The sequence below is a fragment of the Nyctereutes procyonoides genome, unplaced genomic scaffold (assembly GCF_905146905.1).
Source record: "Nyctereutes procyonoides isolate TBG_1078 unplaced genomic scaffold, NYPRO_anot_genome, whole genome shotgun sequence".
Lineage (NCBI taxonomy): Eukaryota > Metazoa > Chordata > Mammalia > Carnivora > Canidae > Nyctereutes > Nyctereutes procyonoides.
The window spans coordinates 37,123,172-37,137,265 of NW_026575139.1; the positions used below are offsets into that span (position 1 = coordinate 37,123,172).

Consider the following 14,094-nt stretch of genomic DNA (forward strand, 5'->3'; position numbering starts at 1 on the left):
ATCTATAAAAATAAGAACAAAATAAACCCAATGTAAATATAATGAAAAAATAAGATAAAAGAAATTAATGAAATAGAAAATGAGCCTTATTTTACTATAAGCAAATGATAGGTTTTAAAGATAGGTCTCTTTTTTTAAAGTACAGTAGTATGCTATAGGCTCTTACCATTTTGTCTATATTTATTATGCTAATTAGAAGAACCAGGCTTTATAGTCCAATATAAATGCCATATATATACTGTTCTACTGACTTCATGAGTAATAATGAATGAAATTATTTTTCAGTTTAGTGAACATAATTCCGCAGGAAATTTAAACCTTCTCTCATCACAACAAGAAATTGGTAAGTAATTTGAAGTTTGCTGCATATAAAAAACATGTTAATTTCTCCACTTTTTATTTAGTTTGCCTCTGATTTTTTCAGGCCCTCAGTTTATTCTTTTAAAATTGTTACTTCTTAACCGGAGAAGGACAAACAGTGTATGTTCTCATTCATTTGGGGAATATGAATAATAGCGAAAGGGAATATAAGGGAAGGGAGAAGAAATGTCTGAGAAATATCAGAAAGGGAGACAAAACATAAAGACTTCTAACTCTGGGAAACGAACTAGGGGTGGTGGAGGGGGAGGAGGGTGGGGGGTGGGGGTGAATGGGTGCGGGCACTGAGGGGTACACTTGACGGGATGAGCACTGGGTGTTATTCTGTATGTTGGTAAATTGAACACCAATAAAAATTAATTTATAAAAAAAAAAATAAAAAAAAAAATAAAATTGTTACTTCTGCAACACTCACTAATTATTTTTGGTAGCAATTTAACTTCTTTTCTCACTTCTCCACCAAATTCTCCAGTATTACTAGTGACTTAACAATTATTAAACATTATGGGAATCTTGTGTTTATTATCATATTCACTATCTTTGCAGCATTTAATGTAGTTGACTATTCTCATCTTTCCGAAGTTTATAGATTTCCTCTGATCTCTTTGGTGCTTACTTTTTATTGGATCTTCTTTCTTCTTTTGTCCCATGATTAACATATAAATGTATATATATGTGTGTGTGTGTGTATACATATAGTATATTTTATATCCAGTATAAAAATATTTATGTTTTTATATTTTAAATGTATGTGTATATACATATAGTATATTTTATATTTGACTCTGGTCATAGAATAGTGGACAAGAATGAAAAATTCTAATGGGGTTTTTGTTCTGGTGGGAGAAACTGGAAGTAGAAAAATGATTATATGTCAGGTAGTGCATGAAACAGCAGTTGATAAGGGTTTGAATAGGCAGTTTGATCCATACATTACAACTTTTAATCTAATATTAGATTTACTTAGGTTTATAGAAAGATACAGAATAGGTAATAACAGCATTTATGGCATCTTAATCTCACCAGCCCACCAGCTCCCCAAATTATAAGGTTTCATTTGTCACCTCACTCACACGGGACATGTTAGGCTACTATGGACAAAAGGTATGGTGCATTTGGTCACCTTGAACTCATCTCATCTACTTCAAGTGCAGTCCCTCACAGTACACTAGGAAGATACAACATTATACATTTATTTTAATTCTGTATTTTCTAAGAAAATAGTGCTGTGAGAAATAAGACTTCAAGATCATTCTTCCAGGTGGTCTTGAATGAGTGCAGGCTTGATGTTACCTCTTTACTTACTGGTGGTGATAAATATTATTAAGAAAAGTGAAACAGAGTAAAGGAAATAGGGAGTACTTGGATTGGGAAGGTGATTGTGATACAAGAGACTAAGGGAAGGCATCACTGAAAGGCATTGAGCAAAGACCAGAAGGAAGTGCCAGGTACAACCTACTAGGATAAGTGTTCTAGGCAGTGGATGCAAAGGTCTTGAGATGGGAGCATGCTCAGTATGTTCATTGAATTGAGGGTAAATTAGTATAAGTGGAATCAAGTAAGAAAGGACAAACTCGTAAGAAATTAAATCAGAAAGGTTGGAGGGAGAGCAAACCATATGGGGCCCTAAGACAATTAAGAACTTTGGGTTTTTCTCCTAAGTGAGATGGGAAGCTTATTGGAGAGTTTTGAGCAAAGGACTGAAGTGATTTAATAGGTTTTAAGAGAATTATTTAGCTGCTATATGGAGAATAGACTGTATGGAAACAAGGATGTAATCAGGGAGATTGATTAGGTAAGTAAAATAACGTGTGAGAATTAATGATGGCAAGGATAGTGGTAGTGGAAGTGGTGAAAAGTGGTCAGATCTGGTCATTAAGGGTTCTGAAGATAGAGTTGTATGGATTTGCTTATGGACCAGATGTTAGGTATAAAGGAAAGAAATAAAGATAATCTGAAGATTTTGACATGAGTAACTATAAAATGGAAATGTCATTTATTGGAATATGGAAGGCCATACATTAGAGATTGACAGGAGCTGGAAGTTTAGTTTTGAAACTGTTAACAACTGAAAAGCCTATAATATTAGATAGCTAAGTAAAAGTAAAGTAGGAAATTGTATATATGAATCTGGAATTCAGCGGTGTGGAAACATAAATTTTGGAATTGTCATAAATGGCATGTAATGCTTTGAGACCAGAATGTATCTACCAATTGTAGACATTCTTTAAATGCCTACTATCTAAAATAATAAATTTATTTAATATTCTTTCCTTTGACAACCTTAGTCATTTGACACTCATTCACTTCAAATATTATAATATAGGTCCTGATCAAATTTATATGTTCCTTCCCTGACTTCTAAACTTTAGGACCTTATTTTTTTAGTCTTTTTTCCAGTTTTATTAATATAATTGACATTCATGACTGGATAAATTTAAGATGTACAGTGTAAAGGCTCGACTTACATATATTTTTAAATGATTATTGCAGTAAGTTTAAAGAATATCCAACATCTCATATAGATTCAGTAAAAAGAAAAAGAAAAAATGAAAATAATTTTCTTTGTGATAAGAACTCTTAGGATTTACTCTCTAGATATCTTTCCTATATATCATATAGCAGTGTTAACTATAGTCATCATGTTGTACATGACTTCCCTAGTACCATTTATCTTATAACTGGAAGTTTGTATCTTTTGACTACTTTCCTCCAAATTCCCCTCCTCCGCCCCCAACCTCTGGTAACTACAAATCTGATCTCTTTTTCTGTGAGTTTGGTTTTCTTTTTTCTTTTCATTTCTTTTTTCTTTTTTTCTTTCTTTCTATTCTTTCTTTCAGTTCCACATATAAGTGAGATCATACATCATTTGTCTTTCGCTGACTTACTTCACTCACATAATGCCATTAGTGTTACTGTAAATGGCAGGATTTCCTTGTTTTTTTATGCCTCAATAATATTCCATTATGTACACACACACACATATATAACATATATACACATACATATATATACATGTGTGTATATATATATATATGCCACGACTGCTTTATCCATTCATCTACTGATGAACACTTAAGTTGTTTCCATGTCTTGCCTGTTACAAATATTGCTGCTACAACATGGGGGTGCACATATCATTTTGAGATAGTGTTTTCATCTTCTTTGGATATATTCCCAGAGGTAGAGTTGCCAGATCATATGGTTGCTCTATTTTTAACTTTTTGAGAATCCTCCATACTGTTTTCCATAGTGGCTATACCAGTTTACAATCCTACGAGTGGTGTTCAAGTGTTCCCTTTTCTGTACATCCTTGCCAGCTTTTATTATCTCTTGTCTTTTTGATAAGGAGCATTCTAACAGATGTGAGATGATATTTCATTGTGGGTTTGATGATGGCAATAATCAATGCTACTGATTTTTTTGCATTTCACTAATGACTAGTGATGTTGAGCATCCTTTCATATACCTGTTGGCCACCATAGTACCTGTTGGCCTTGTAGTATCTTCTTTGGAAAAATGTCTACTCAGGTCATTTGCCTGTTTTTAACGGAATTATTAATTTTTTTTGCTATTGAGTTGTGTGAGGTCTTTATGTATTTTGGATATTAGTCTTTTATCAGATACATGATTTGTAAATATTTTTCCTGTTCTCTAGGTTGCCTTCTCACTTTTCACTTTATTTTTTCTTTTGCTGTGCAGAGACTTTTTTATTTGATGTAGTTTCATTTGTTAATTTTTTGAATTTTGTTGCTTATACTATAGGTGTCATACCCAAAAAATCATTGTCGCCTTCCTTTTCCCTCTGCCCCTTTCTTGGCTCATGTTCTCTCTCTCACTCAAATAAATAAAATCTTTAAAAAATTATTGTCAAGACCTATGTCATGGAGTCCTTAGGACTTCCATGGTTTTAAGTCTTAAATTTAAATCTTTAATCCATTTCAAGTTAATTTTTGTGAGTGGTGTAACATAGGAGTCTAATGTCATTCTGTTTACATGTAAGTATCCAATTTTACCAGCACTATTTAGTGAAGAGACTGTCTTTTCTCCGTTGAATATTCTTGCCTCCCTTGTCAAATGTTAGTTGACTATATATATGCGTGGGTTTATTTCTGGGCTCTCAGCTCTGCTCTGTTGATCCTTTTGTCTGTTTTTTATGCCAGTGCCATACTGTTTTGATTAATATAGCTTGATAATTTAACTTGAAACCAGGAAGTGTGATGCCTCCCATTTTGTTCTTTCTCAGGATTGTTTTGGCTTTTGGGAGTCATTTCTGGTTTCATATAAATTTGGGGAGCATTTTTTCTACTTTTATAAAAAAATGCCATTGGAATCTTGGTAGGGATTGCATTGAATCTATAGATGGATTTCAGTAGTAGTGATATTTTAACAATCTTAATTCTTCCAATACATGAACACAAGATAACTTTCCATATATCTGTGTCTTCATTAATTTCTTTTACCAATGTCTTGTAGTTTTCAGAGTAGAGGTCATTTAGCATTCTTGGTTAAGTTTATTCCTAAATATTTTATTCAGTACAATATTTATAATATTATCCTATTGTAAACAGGATCATTTTTAAAAATTCCTTTTTTAGATAATTTTTGTTGGTGTTTAGAAATGCTACTGATTTTTTGTATATTTATTTTATATCCTGCAACTTTACTGAATTAATTGATTAGATATAACAGTTTTTTGGTAGAGTCTTTAGGATTTTCTATATATAAAATCATGTAATCTGTACATAGAGTCAGATTTACTTCTTCCTTTCTAATTTGAATGCCTTTTATTTCTTTTTCCTTGCCTGATTGCTCTACCTAGTACTTCTAGTACTACTTTGAATAGGAGTGGTAAGAGCAGGCACCTTTATCTTGTTCCTGATCTTAAAGGAAAAGCTCTCCTCTTTTCACCATTAAGTATGGTGTTATCTGTGGGCTTGTCATATATGGCCTTTATTATATTGAGATGTATTCCTTCTATGCCTAAATTGTTAAGTTTTTATCACGAATGGATTTTGAGTGTTGTCAAATGCTTTTTCTGCATCTATTGAGATGATCATATGATTATTTTCTTTTATTCTGTTAACGTGATGTATCTAACCTTGTTCTAACATATATTTTAAGCTTTTTTTCTTATAAGAATAATGTATACTTTTGGCCAGACTGAAGAACTCACTACATCCCAAATATGCCCACCTTTCTTTCCCATATTTTTCTTCCTGAAATCCTCAGCTTCCATTTCTTTTTTTAAAAGATTTTATTTATTTATTTGAGAGAAAGGGAGACAGAGATAGCAACAGAGAGCACAGGCGGGAAGGAGAGAGAGAAGCAGGCTTCCTACTGACCAGGGAGCCTGATGTGGGGCTCAGTCCCAGGACCCCAGGATCATGACCGGAGCTGAAGGCAGACACTTAACCAGCTGAGCCACCCAAGCACCCCAACTTCCATTTCTTTCTAACCATCTTGCAAGACCAGGTTCCATAAATCCTTTTTTTCCCTTCAACTTTTCATTCCAAAAAGATCTCTCCTTCACTTTTCTGCATGTTTCTTTTTTGATGTACTTTTAAATATTCTATTTTTTTGTTACTATTTATCAATATATATAAAATCTCTTCTAACCACAGGTCTTTGAGGACAGGGGTTCTGTTTTATTCACCTTTGAATTGTCCAGCACCTTGCACAGTCATCTATTATATTATTTATAATGATATATATAATTTATATATAAATTATAATTTATAATTATATTATTTATAATTTATAATGAAGACTTCATAAGAACATTTTTTCTGAAATTAAATTAAAAAATCATATTCATTTATTCAAAGGCAGATTTGAGATGTTAGTTTTTTCTGAGCCTATAGCTATATTACAGCTATTTTCCCTTGTTTAAGTCTTATGGATGTGTACTGAAGTCAATGGAAAAATAAAGGGATAGAGGAAGAACTCAACTCAAGTATCTGGTAATTAGTCCATCTGTCTTTCTAACCATCCCTCCATGCACCCATCCTAATTCTGGTTGGCTCAGCTTTACTTAGGGTGACATAATTGAGGTTTTTAAAGATACATGAATCTTCAAAGTACCACAAAGTAAATTGTTCTGCTTAATGTACTAATTGAATTGGTTCTCCATGGAAAAAAATACAGGTGCTTTAACAGACTTGCTTCAAGTAAGATTTTAGATTACTGTGCATTTTGAGCTTAATAATAATTAAAAATAATAATAAATATACTAAAATATTTTTATATTTACAGTCTTACATAATATAATGAATATTAAATAATGTTTTCCCTAAGGGGCAATTCTTGGAGTCATTATCCAAATAATCAGTTAAGCAAAGTTGATTTCAGAAATTCCCACCTGAGTGGCTCAGTTGGTTAAACATCTGACTCTTGGTTTTAGCTCAGGTCATGATCTCAGGATCATGAGATAGATAGAGCCCTGCATAAGGCTCCATGCTCAGCATGGAGTCTGCTTGAGATTTTCTTCCTCTCCCTTCCCCTTTGTCCCTCCCCCCGCCCCCACATACACACACACTTGTACTCTCTCTCTAAAATAAATTTTTTAAAAATCTTAAAATATTCCTTTTAGAACTCTAGAACCTTTTCACTATTCTGTCCATTTCCTTGAACAATGAATGCCACAAGCAATACATTGTAGTAACTTATAAACAATAGTTGAATAAGTTTGACTTCTGCAGTATCTCTCAGATCCAGCATTTCTTATTTCTTTCCCTATTCCCTTTGCTATGACTGTAAGACCAAACTTTCATCATCTCTTTCCTGTTATCCCTACCCACTTCTAGATACTCTACTATTTCAGCCTCTTAATGCATTCTTTCGTTAGTAATTCTCAGAAAGTAGTTCGAATCCTGTCATATCTCCACTTGAAACTTAAAAAAATTTTTTTTAAATTATTTTGTTGGGAGGGAGGGAGAAGAAGAGTGAGAATCTTAAGCAGTCTCTATAGCCAGTGTGGAGTGGGAGATGGGACTTGATATCACAATCTCGAGATCATGACCTGAACAGAAGTCCAAGGCTTACCCGACTGAGCCACTCAGGTGCCCCTCCACTTGAAAACTTTTAATGGCTTCCTCTTACATATCAAAGTCTGGATTCTGGACTGAATGTCCATTCAGCAGTCTTTCCAAGCTCATCTTATTTAATACCTTTTAATAACTTATTATTTCTCAGTGCTCCTGACAGGCTGAACTGATATCTCTTATACTTCTATGCATGCCTGTTTCTGTGCCTCTGTGCTTTTCTCTCCATTTGAGTTGTTTTATTCCCCACCTTTTTTTTTAACCATATATGCTACCCCTATTTACACTTGAGTTCAAATTATTTGAAAGTAAGTTTGAATCTACTTGATTTTTCATAGTACAAAGGACAGTTGTTTGCACATAGAAATACAGTTAAATATCAACTTTATAAGTGATTCAGTGTTACCCTATTTATTGTTTACAGTATGTTGTAATTCAGTAGATTATGCAAATAATGTAACATGAATAGTATGATATTGTGATGTTTATCTTCCTCAGGAAACTTATTTGGGAAATCAGAAAGAGAAGATGCTTTTACATTTTCTTTTTCATCAGACTCTTCAACTCATACATTTGGAACTGGAAAAGATGATTTTAGTTTTCCATTTTCATTTGAACAGGATCAAAACTCAACATCTTCTTCTGTAAAAGGTTTTTCATCTTCCTCACAAAATACAACACAATTTACTTTTTTTTGAACTAATTACTAATTTCTCAAATTATTTAACTGCTCTGTGATCATTTAGGGCATAAATTTACATTATTACTTTAAAAATGAAGACTACTATCTTTTGTTGATTAAAGCAATAATAGATTATTATAGTTATATTATTTGATTATATTTAAATATTGAGGGAAATTAACCCTGTGTCATCAAATTTTGTTTTATTTGCAGTATTTGCTATTGTTATTTATTTTGGTTTTGATTTTGCAAGCCATTTTTAGGCAGAATTAATCTTAATAGAGTTTGATGCCTTTTCGTTAGTCTGTACTATAAATTTTAAGTCTGCTTCTCCCCAGAAACTAAGTTTCATTCTGGTAGTATTTTAGGTGCTTTGATAAGAACCAGAACTTTAGACCCTCAGAAGCTCTTTTAGGAGTAACTAATGCACAATTAATGCTGAGGTATACTTTGTACATTAGCTACTAAAAAATGCTTTTAAAACTACTGTTTCATGTATGCTTCACTTTTGTTGTAGTATAAAGAATGGTACTTTAATAATAATCTCACAGAATTCATGTTATTTATAGTGAATGAAATGTTATTTTCTTCTAATATAACAAATAATAAAATTCTACTTTTATTAGTTATTCTAATATCTTTAATGGAAAGAAATTAAATACGAAGGGCTCAAATCATTTCTGAAAATTAGATTGTTGTATTAATGATGATACTGTTATATTTTCTTGCTTAAACTTTTTTGAAGAACATTTAAAATTTTGTTTTCTATCTCTAACAAATTCACCTTCATGTTTTATATGCAGCATTTGCTTATTAATAATATAGGTTAAATGAAGATATTTAAAATTTGATGAAATTTTATAAACATATTACTCAACATCTTTGTATTTTGTGTAATTAGTTACATTGAGTTATTGAGTAATAAAGAGTTTGACTCCAAATTTTGGTGTGTGACTGCTGACAGATTTTAAGCTTCCCTGCATTTTCTTTCCCTTCTGCTCCATATCTGATTGAGCTGATAAGAAAGCCCAGATGTTCCTACCTTTAGCACCAGTGGGAAGTTCAAGCCATACATAGGAACTCTTGTTCTGGTCCCACTCCCAAACAGCATGAAAACTCACAGCTAGTCTCCTTTCTCTGATTGCTCAGTCTTTTTCAGACAAACTAGGTCCGGCCTGCTCTTGCTAGAAAATGTCATTATATGAGTAATAAATCTTTTCATAACCTACTGGGGTGTGTGTAGGGCCATTAGTCTGAATACCCAAACCAAATTTTGGTTGAGAATATCTCTTGGTTCTTCAGGGTGTCCACAACATATCACAATTGAATTATATTAAACCTTCCCAAAGACTTGTTAGAAGAGAATGATACAAATAATGAGAGAATTTAAGGAAACTTTTATCTGTGTTTTAAAAATAAAAGCTTCAACTGGTTGAAAGCTGAAAATTTCAGTTAAAAACCTGATGTTTTCTTTTTTTATATCAAATATTTTACCCTATGATTGAATTAATTAGTAGTTTTAATATAATAAAAACATTAGCCAATGTCTATATATGAGAAAGGAGAAAATGTTGTAATTGGTTTATTTGTTATTTAAGAGGTTCAAAACTGGTTTTAGTGTTGAGAGACCCAGTGATTCCTTGGTTTATTTTTAATTTAAATAGAGAAATGCCTAGCACACCAGTATCATGTATCAATAAAAGAGGTAAAGTGAAATAAGTATTTTTAAAGTATCTACAGTGTGCATGGCACTTTGAGAGCACATAGAAGAGCTTAAAGACAGAGGCTTACGCTTAAAGAATTTATAATTTAGTTGAGACATAACTTATGAAGCAACAAAAGCACATTACAATAAAATAACTTATAATCAAATTCTATAGTTTACAGCTTGCTCTGTGATAGAGAAGAGATTGAGTGCTTTAAGAATTATAAAAGGGAAGGTTATCAGGCACCTGGGTGGCTCAGTAGTTGAGTGTCTGCCTCAGTTCAGGTCATGATCCTGGGGTCCTGGGATCGAGTCTCGCATCAGGATACCTGCAGAGAGCCTGCTTCTCCCTCTGCCTATGTCTCTGCCTCTCTCTCTCTCTGTGTCGCTCATGGATAAATAAATAAAATATTTAAAAATAAAAATAAAAAGGAAGTTTATCATGGACTGGAAAGCCTGGGAAGGATTCATTGAAGAGGTAGGATTTAAATTAGGACATTAAAGGTATATAGATTGTAAAATTATTGAGTGTTAATGTTGTTGCCTTTTTTTAAGCTTTGCATTTTTGTTGCCTAACTCTAGTGACTAGTAAGAGTTCATTAATTTTTTGTTTAATTAATAGAATTGAACTGAATTTGTAAAAGAGGCAAGGAAGGCTTTCTGTAAAGGGAATATGAGCAAGAGAAAAATGCAATCACAAATTTAGTACAAATGGAGGAAATTCAAAATAGGCCTAAACAGAGGGAGAGTAATAGTTGGAAATTGAAATTAATAGATATGGTAAGACTGATTTATAGAGAATCTTCAGGTGTTTTGACTTGGTTTCTGAAGCTGATAAGGAACTTCTTTCTTAAATGCCAGAGTTGCAAGATAAAAGGAATGACTAAGAAACACTAATTAGGTAATACAGTTAGAGTTGGGAGAAATTAGAACTAACTCAAGTAGGAGGCAGTTGCGCTGGTCCAGGTATGTGGTGATAGGTTCCAGGTCATAACAACTAATTGTGTGGTAGTTTGATGCTGCTGACACCTAAAATTATAAAAGTATATGTTGCTTAAAAGAGATGTATTTGATTGAATGCCATCTGGATATAAGGTAAAAAGAGAAAGGAACCTGGAGTTATTTGTGTTTGAATATCATAAATCTCAACTAGTGGAAATATGTACAGTGTTTCTAATATAGACCACAGAAATAACTGTAAAATCAAATAGCCTTCTAAAGATAATTTTTTAAAGAGCAATATTCCCCTAATGATGGATGAAATCTTCAAAATAGTTGTCATCTTCAAAATAGGAATTTGTCTCCACTTCTATTCAATAAGGCTTTAGAAATGTGGAGTCCAGTCCCAGAGCACCCTGTTATTTAGTAGAAAGAATAAAACTGCATATCTGATTATGTTTAAGAAATAAAGCTATTTTAATATGATTAGATTAAGTTTTTTTCTCTATGATTAGGAAAGGTATTCTTTTTTTTAAATTTTATTTATTTATTCATGAGAGACACAAAGAAAGAGGCAGAGACACAGGCAGAGGAAGAAGCAGGCTCCATGTAGGAAGCCTGATGTGGGACTTGATCCCGGGTCCCAGAATCACACCCTGAGCCAAAGGCAGATGTTCAACCACCAAGCCACCCAGGCATCCCTAGGAAAGGTATTCTATATTTACAAGAGGAATATTCCAAAATCAGTTAAGACTGATTTATCCTCAAAGGAGGTCTAATCCACTATAGTTACTGTGGTATCACTAATTCTCAGTGGATAGAGCTAGGAAATATGTTTGTATATTAACCCATGTACACATCTGTCTATCAGTCATCTACATACTTAAAACATGACTTTGTACTGATAACTCCATCAACATGAGGGTCATTCATTTTAGTGTTCTCGTTTTATTTGAAACCTCTTCCTCTGATAGTGAGAAACTTGGTTTTCATTAATTATAATTTATTTACTCTTTTGTTCAACCCTAGTATACATGTAATTTCAGAATTGTGAACCCATATCCTGTGAGAAACATTTATACATTAGGGTATGTTAGTTTCCTATGGATGCTGTGACAAATTTGGTGGATAGGAATAGGAAATTATTCTCTCACTGGTCTGGAGGCCAGAAATCCAAAATCAGTTTTACTGGGCCAAAATCAAGGTGTGAACAAGACCATACTTTGTACAGAGGCCTCTTCCAGTTTCTGGTGGCAGCTGGGATTCTTTGGCCTGTGTCCTCCATATCACTCCAGTTCAAGGCTATTATGTTAGAGTTCAGAGAAACAGAACCAATAGCATCCATCTCTGTCTTTTGTTTATATATCCATCCATCATCTAGATTTATTTTAAGGAATTCGTTCACATGATTGTGGAAATTGCAAATCCTAAATCTATAGGGCAAGTGGGCAGGCTGGAAATTCAGATAAGAGTTGATGTTGCAGTCTTGACTCTGAAATACACAAGGTAGACCAGGCAGGCTGGAAACTCAGGCAGGGTTTCTATGTTACAGCCTTAAAGCCAAATTCCTTCTTTGGGAAACCTCAGTCTTTGCTCCTAAGGTCTTCAAATGATCGGATAAAGTCTGTTCACACTATGAATAATAATTTGCTTTACTCAACATCTACTGATTTAAATGATAATCACATTTAAAAACACCTTCATGGCAAAATGTAGAATGGTGTTTGACCAAACAATGATACATGATAGCTTAGCCAGATTGACATATAAAATTAACTATCACTGCCAGGATCTTCAAATCTTTCTCTGTCTGCTTTCACGTGACCTTCTCTATGTATATGAAATTTCCCTTTGCTTTTCCTTTATAAGAACATGTAGTTGCATTAAGGGCCTACTTGGATGGTTAATTCAGATAATCTCTCTATCTTAAGATTCTTAACTAAATCACATCTTCAAAGATCCTCCCTCACCCTTTTCTTGTCATATAAGGTCACATCAACAGGTTCCAGGGAGTCGGATATGGATATTTTTTGGGGGGGCCATTTTCTGGCCAATGACAAAGGGTATATATAGTGTTTGTGTACTTTCTTTTAGTCTGTGGTGTTAGATTATCTAGCCAAAACACTTTCAAACTTACTTGGGATAGCTCCTTGTCTTCCTTACCCCCTAATTATGATTATGTCACTCATAATCCAGTTACATTCATTTGTGCAACCCATCTTAAGTTTATCTGAATTCCTCATTGATCTTCACTTTTTTTTTTTTGAAAAATTTATTTACTTGAGAGAGTGAGAGAACGAGCACGTGCAAGCAAGGAGAGGGGCTGAGGGAGAGGCAGAGAGAATCTCAAGCAGACTCCCCACTGAGTGTGGAGTCCGAAGTAGGGCTCAATCTCATGACCCCAGGATCATGACCTGAGCCGAAATCAAGAGCAGAATGTTTAACCAACTGAGCCACCCAGGCACCCCTAAAATTTTTTATGTAGTAAAACTCCCTCTTTGTGATGTACAGTTCTATTCATTTTGACAGAGTTAGGTGTCCACCACCCCACTACCATATAGTACAGGTCCATAACCCCCCAAATTCCCTAGTAACCCTTTGTATTCAACCCCTCCTTCTACATCCAAAGCTGGAAACCATGGGTCTGTTTTCTGTCCCTTTAGTTTTGTCTTTTCCAGAATGTCATATAAATGGAAACATACTATATTTTAGCCTTTGGGGTCTGGCTTCTTTCACTTAACAAAGTATTTAAGCTTCATCCCTGTTGTATGAATCAATTAAGTGTTCCACTGTATGGATATGGTACAGTTTGTTTGCATGTTGATAGGCAGGTAAGTGGATTTTGGAGATTATGAGTAAAGCTGCAAAAACATTCATGTATGGAATTCTATGTGAATGTAAATTTTTATTTCATGAGTAAATACCTAGAAGTGGGATTCTTGAGTTGCACAATAAGTATATGCTTAACTTTACAAGAAACTGCCAAACTATTTAACAAGGTGACTGTACCATTTTGTGTCCCTGCCACCAATGTATGAAGACTCACATCTTTGCCAAAACTCGGTATTCCAGTTTTTATGATTTCAGCCATTCTCATAGATATAAAGTGGTGTGTCATTGTAGTTTTAATTTGCATTTCCCTATTTGATGTTGAGAATTTTTTCATATGCTTATTTGCTATGTTAATACCTGTGTTTGTTAAAAAACATTGGAGGGTATTTTTAATTGTTGAGTTATGCAAGTACTTTATGTATTTTGTATACAAGGCCTTTATTAGATAATGTGATTTGCAGTTATTTTCTCCCCATCTGTCTCTCATCTATTTCTTCTCTTCACAGGGTCTTTCA

The 14,094-nt window shown here is 33.6% G+C and overlaps 1 protein-coding gene across 1 annotated transcript in view; it reads left to right on the forward strand.

Moving 5' to 3' along the window:
- CUNH14orf39 (chromosome unknown C14orf39 homolog) overlaps positions 1 to 8,119 on the forward strand; it is a 51,633-nt gene extending 43,514 nt beyond the window's left edge. The window contains exons 16-17 of the mRNA XM_055303611.1: positions 286 to 343; positions 7,920 to 8,119. Coding sequence (XP_055159586.1) covers positions 286 to 343; positions 7,920 to 8,119 — 258 coding nt within the window. The remainder of the gene's footprint in view (positions 1 to 285; positions 344 to 7,919) is intronic.
- Positions 8,120 to 14,094: the final 5,975 nt, after the last annotated feature.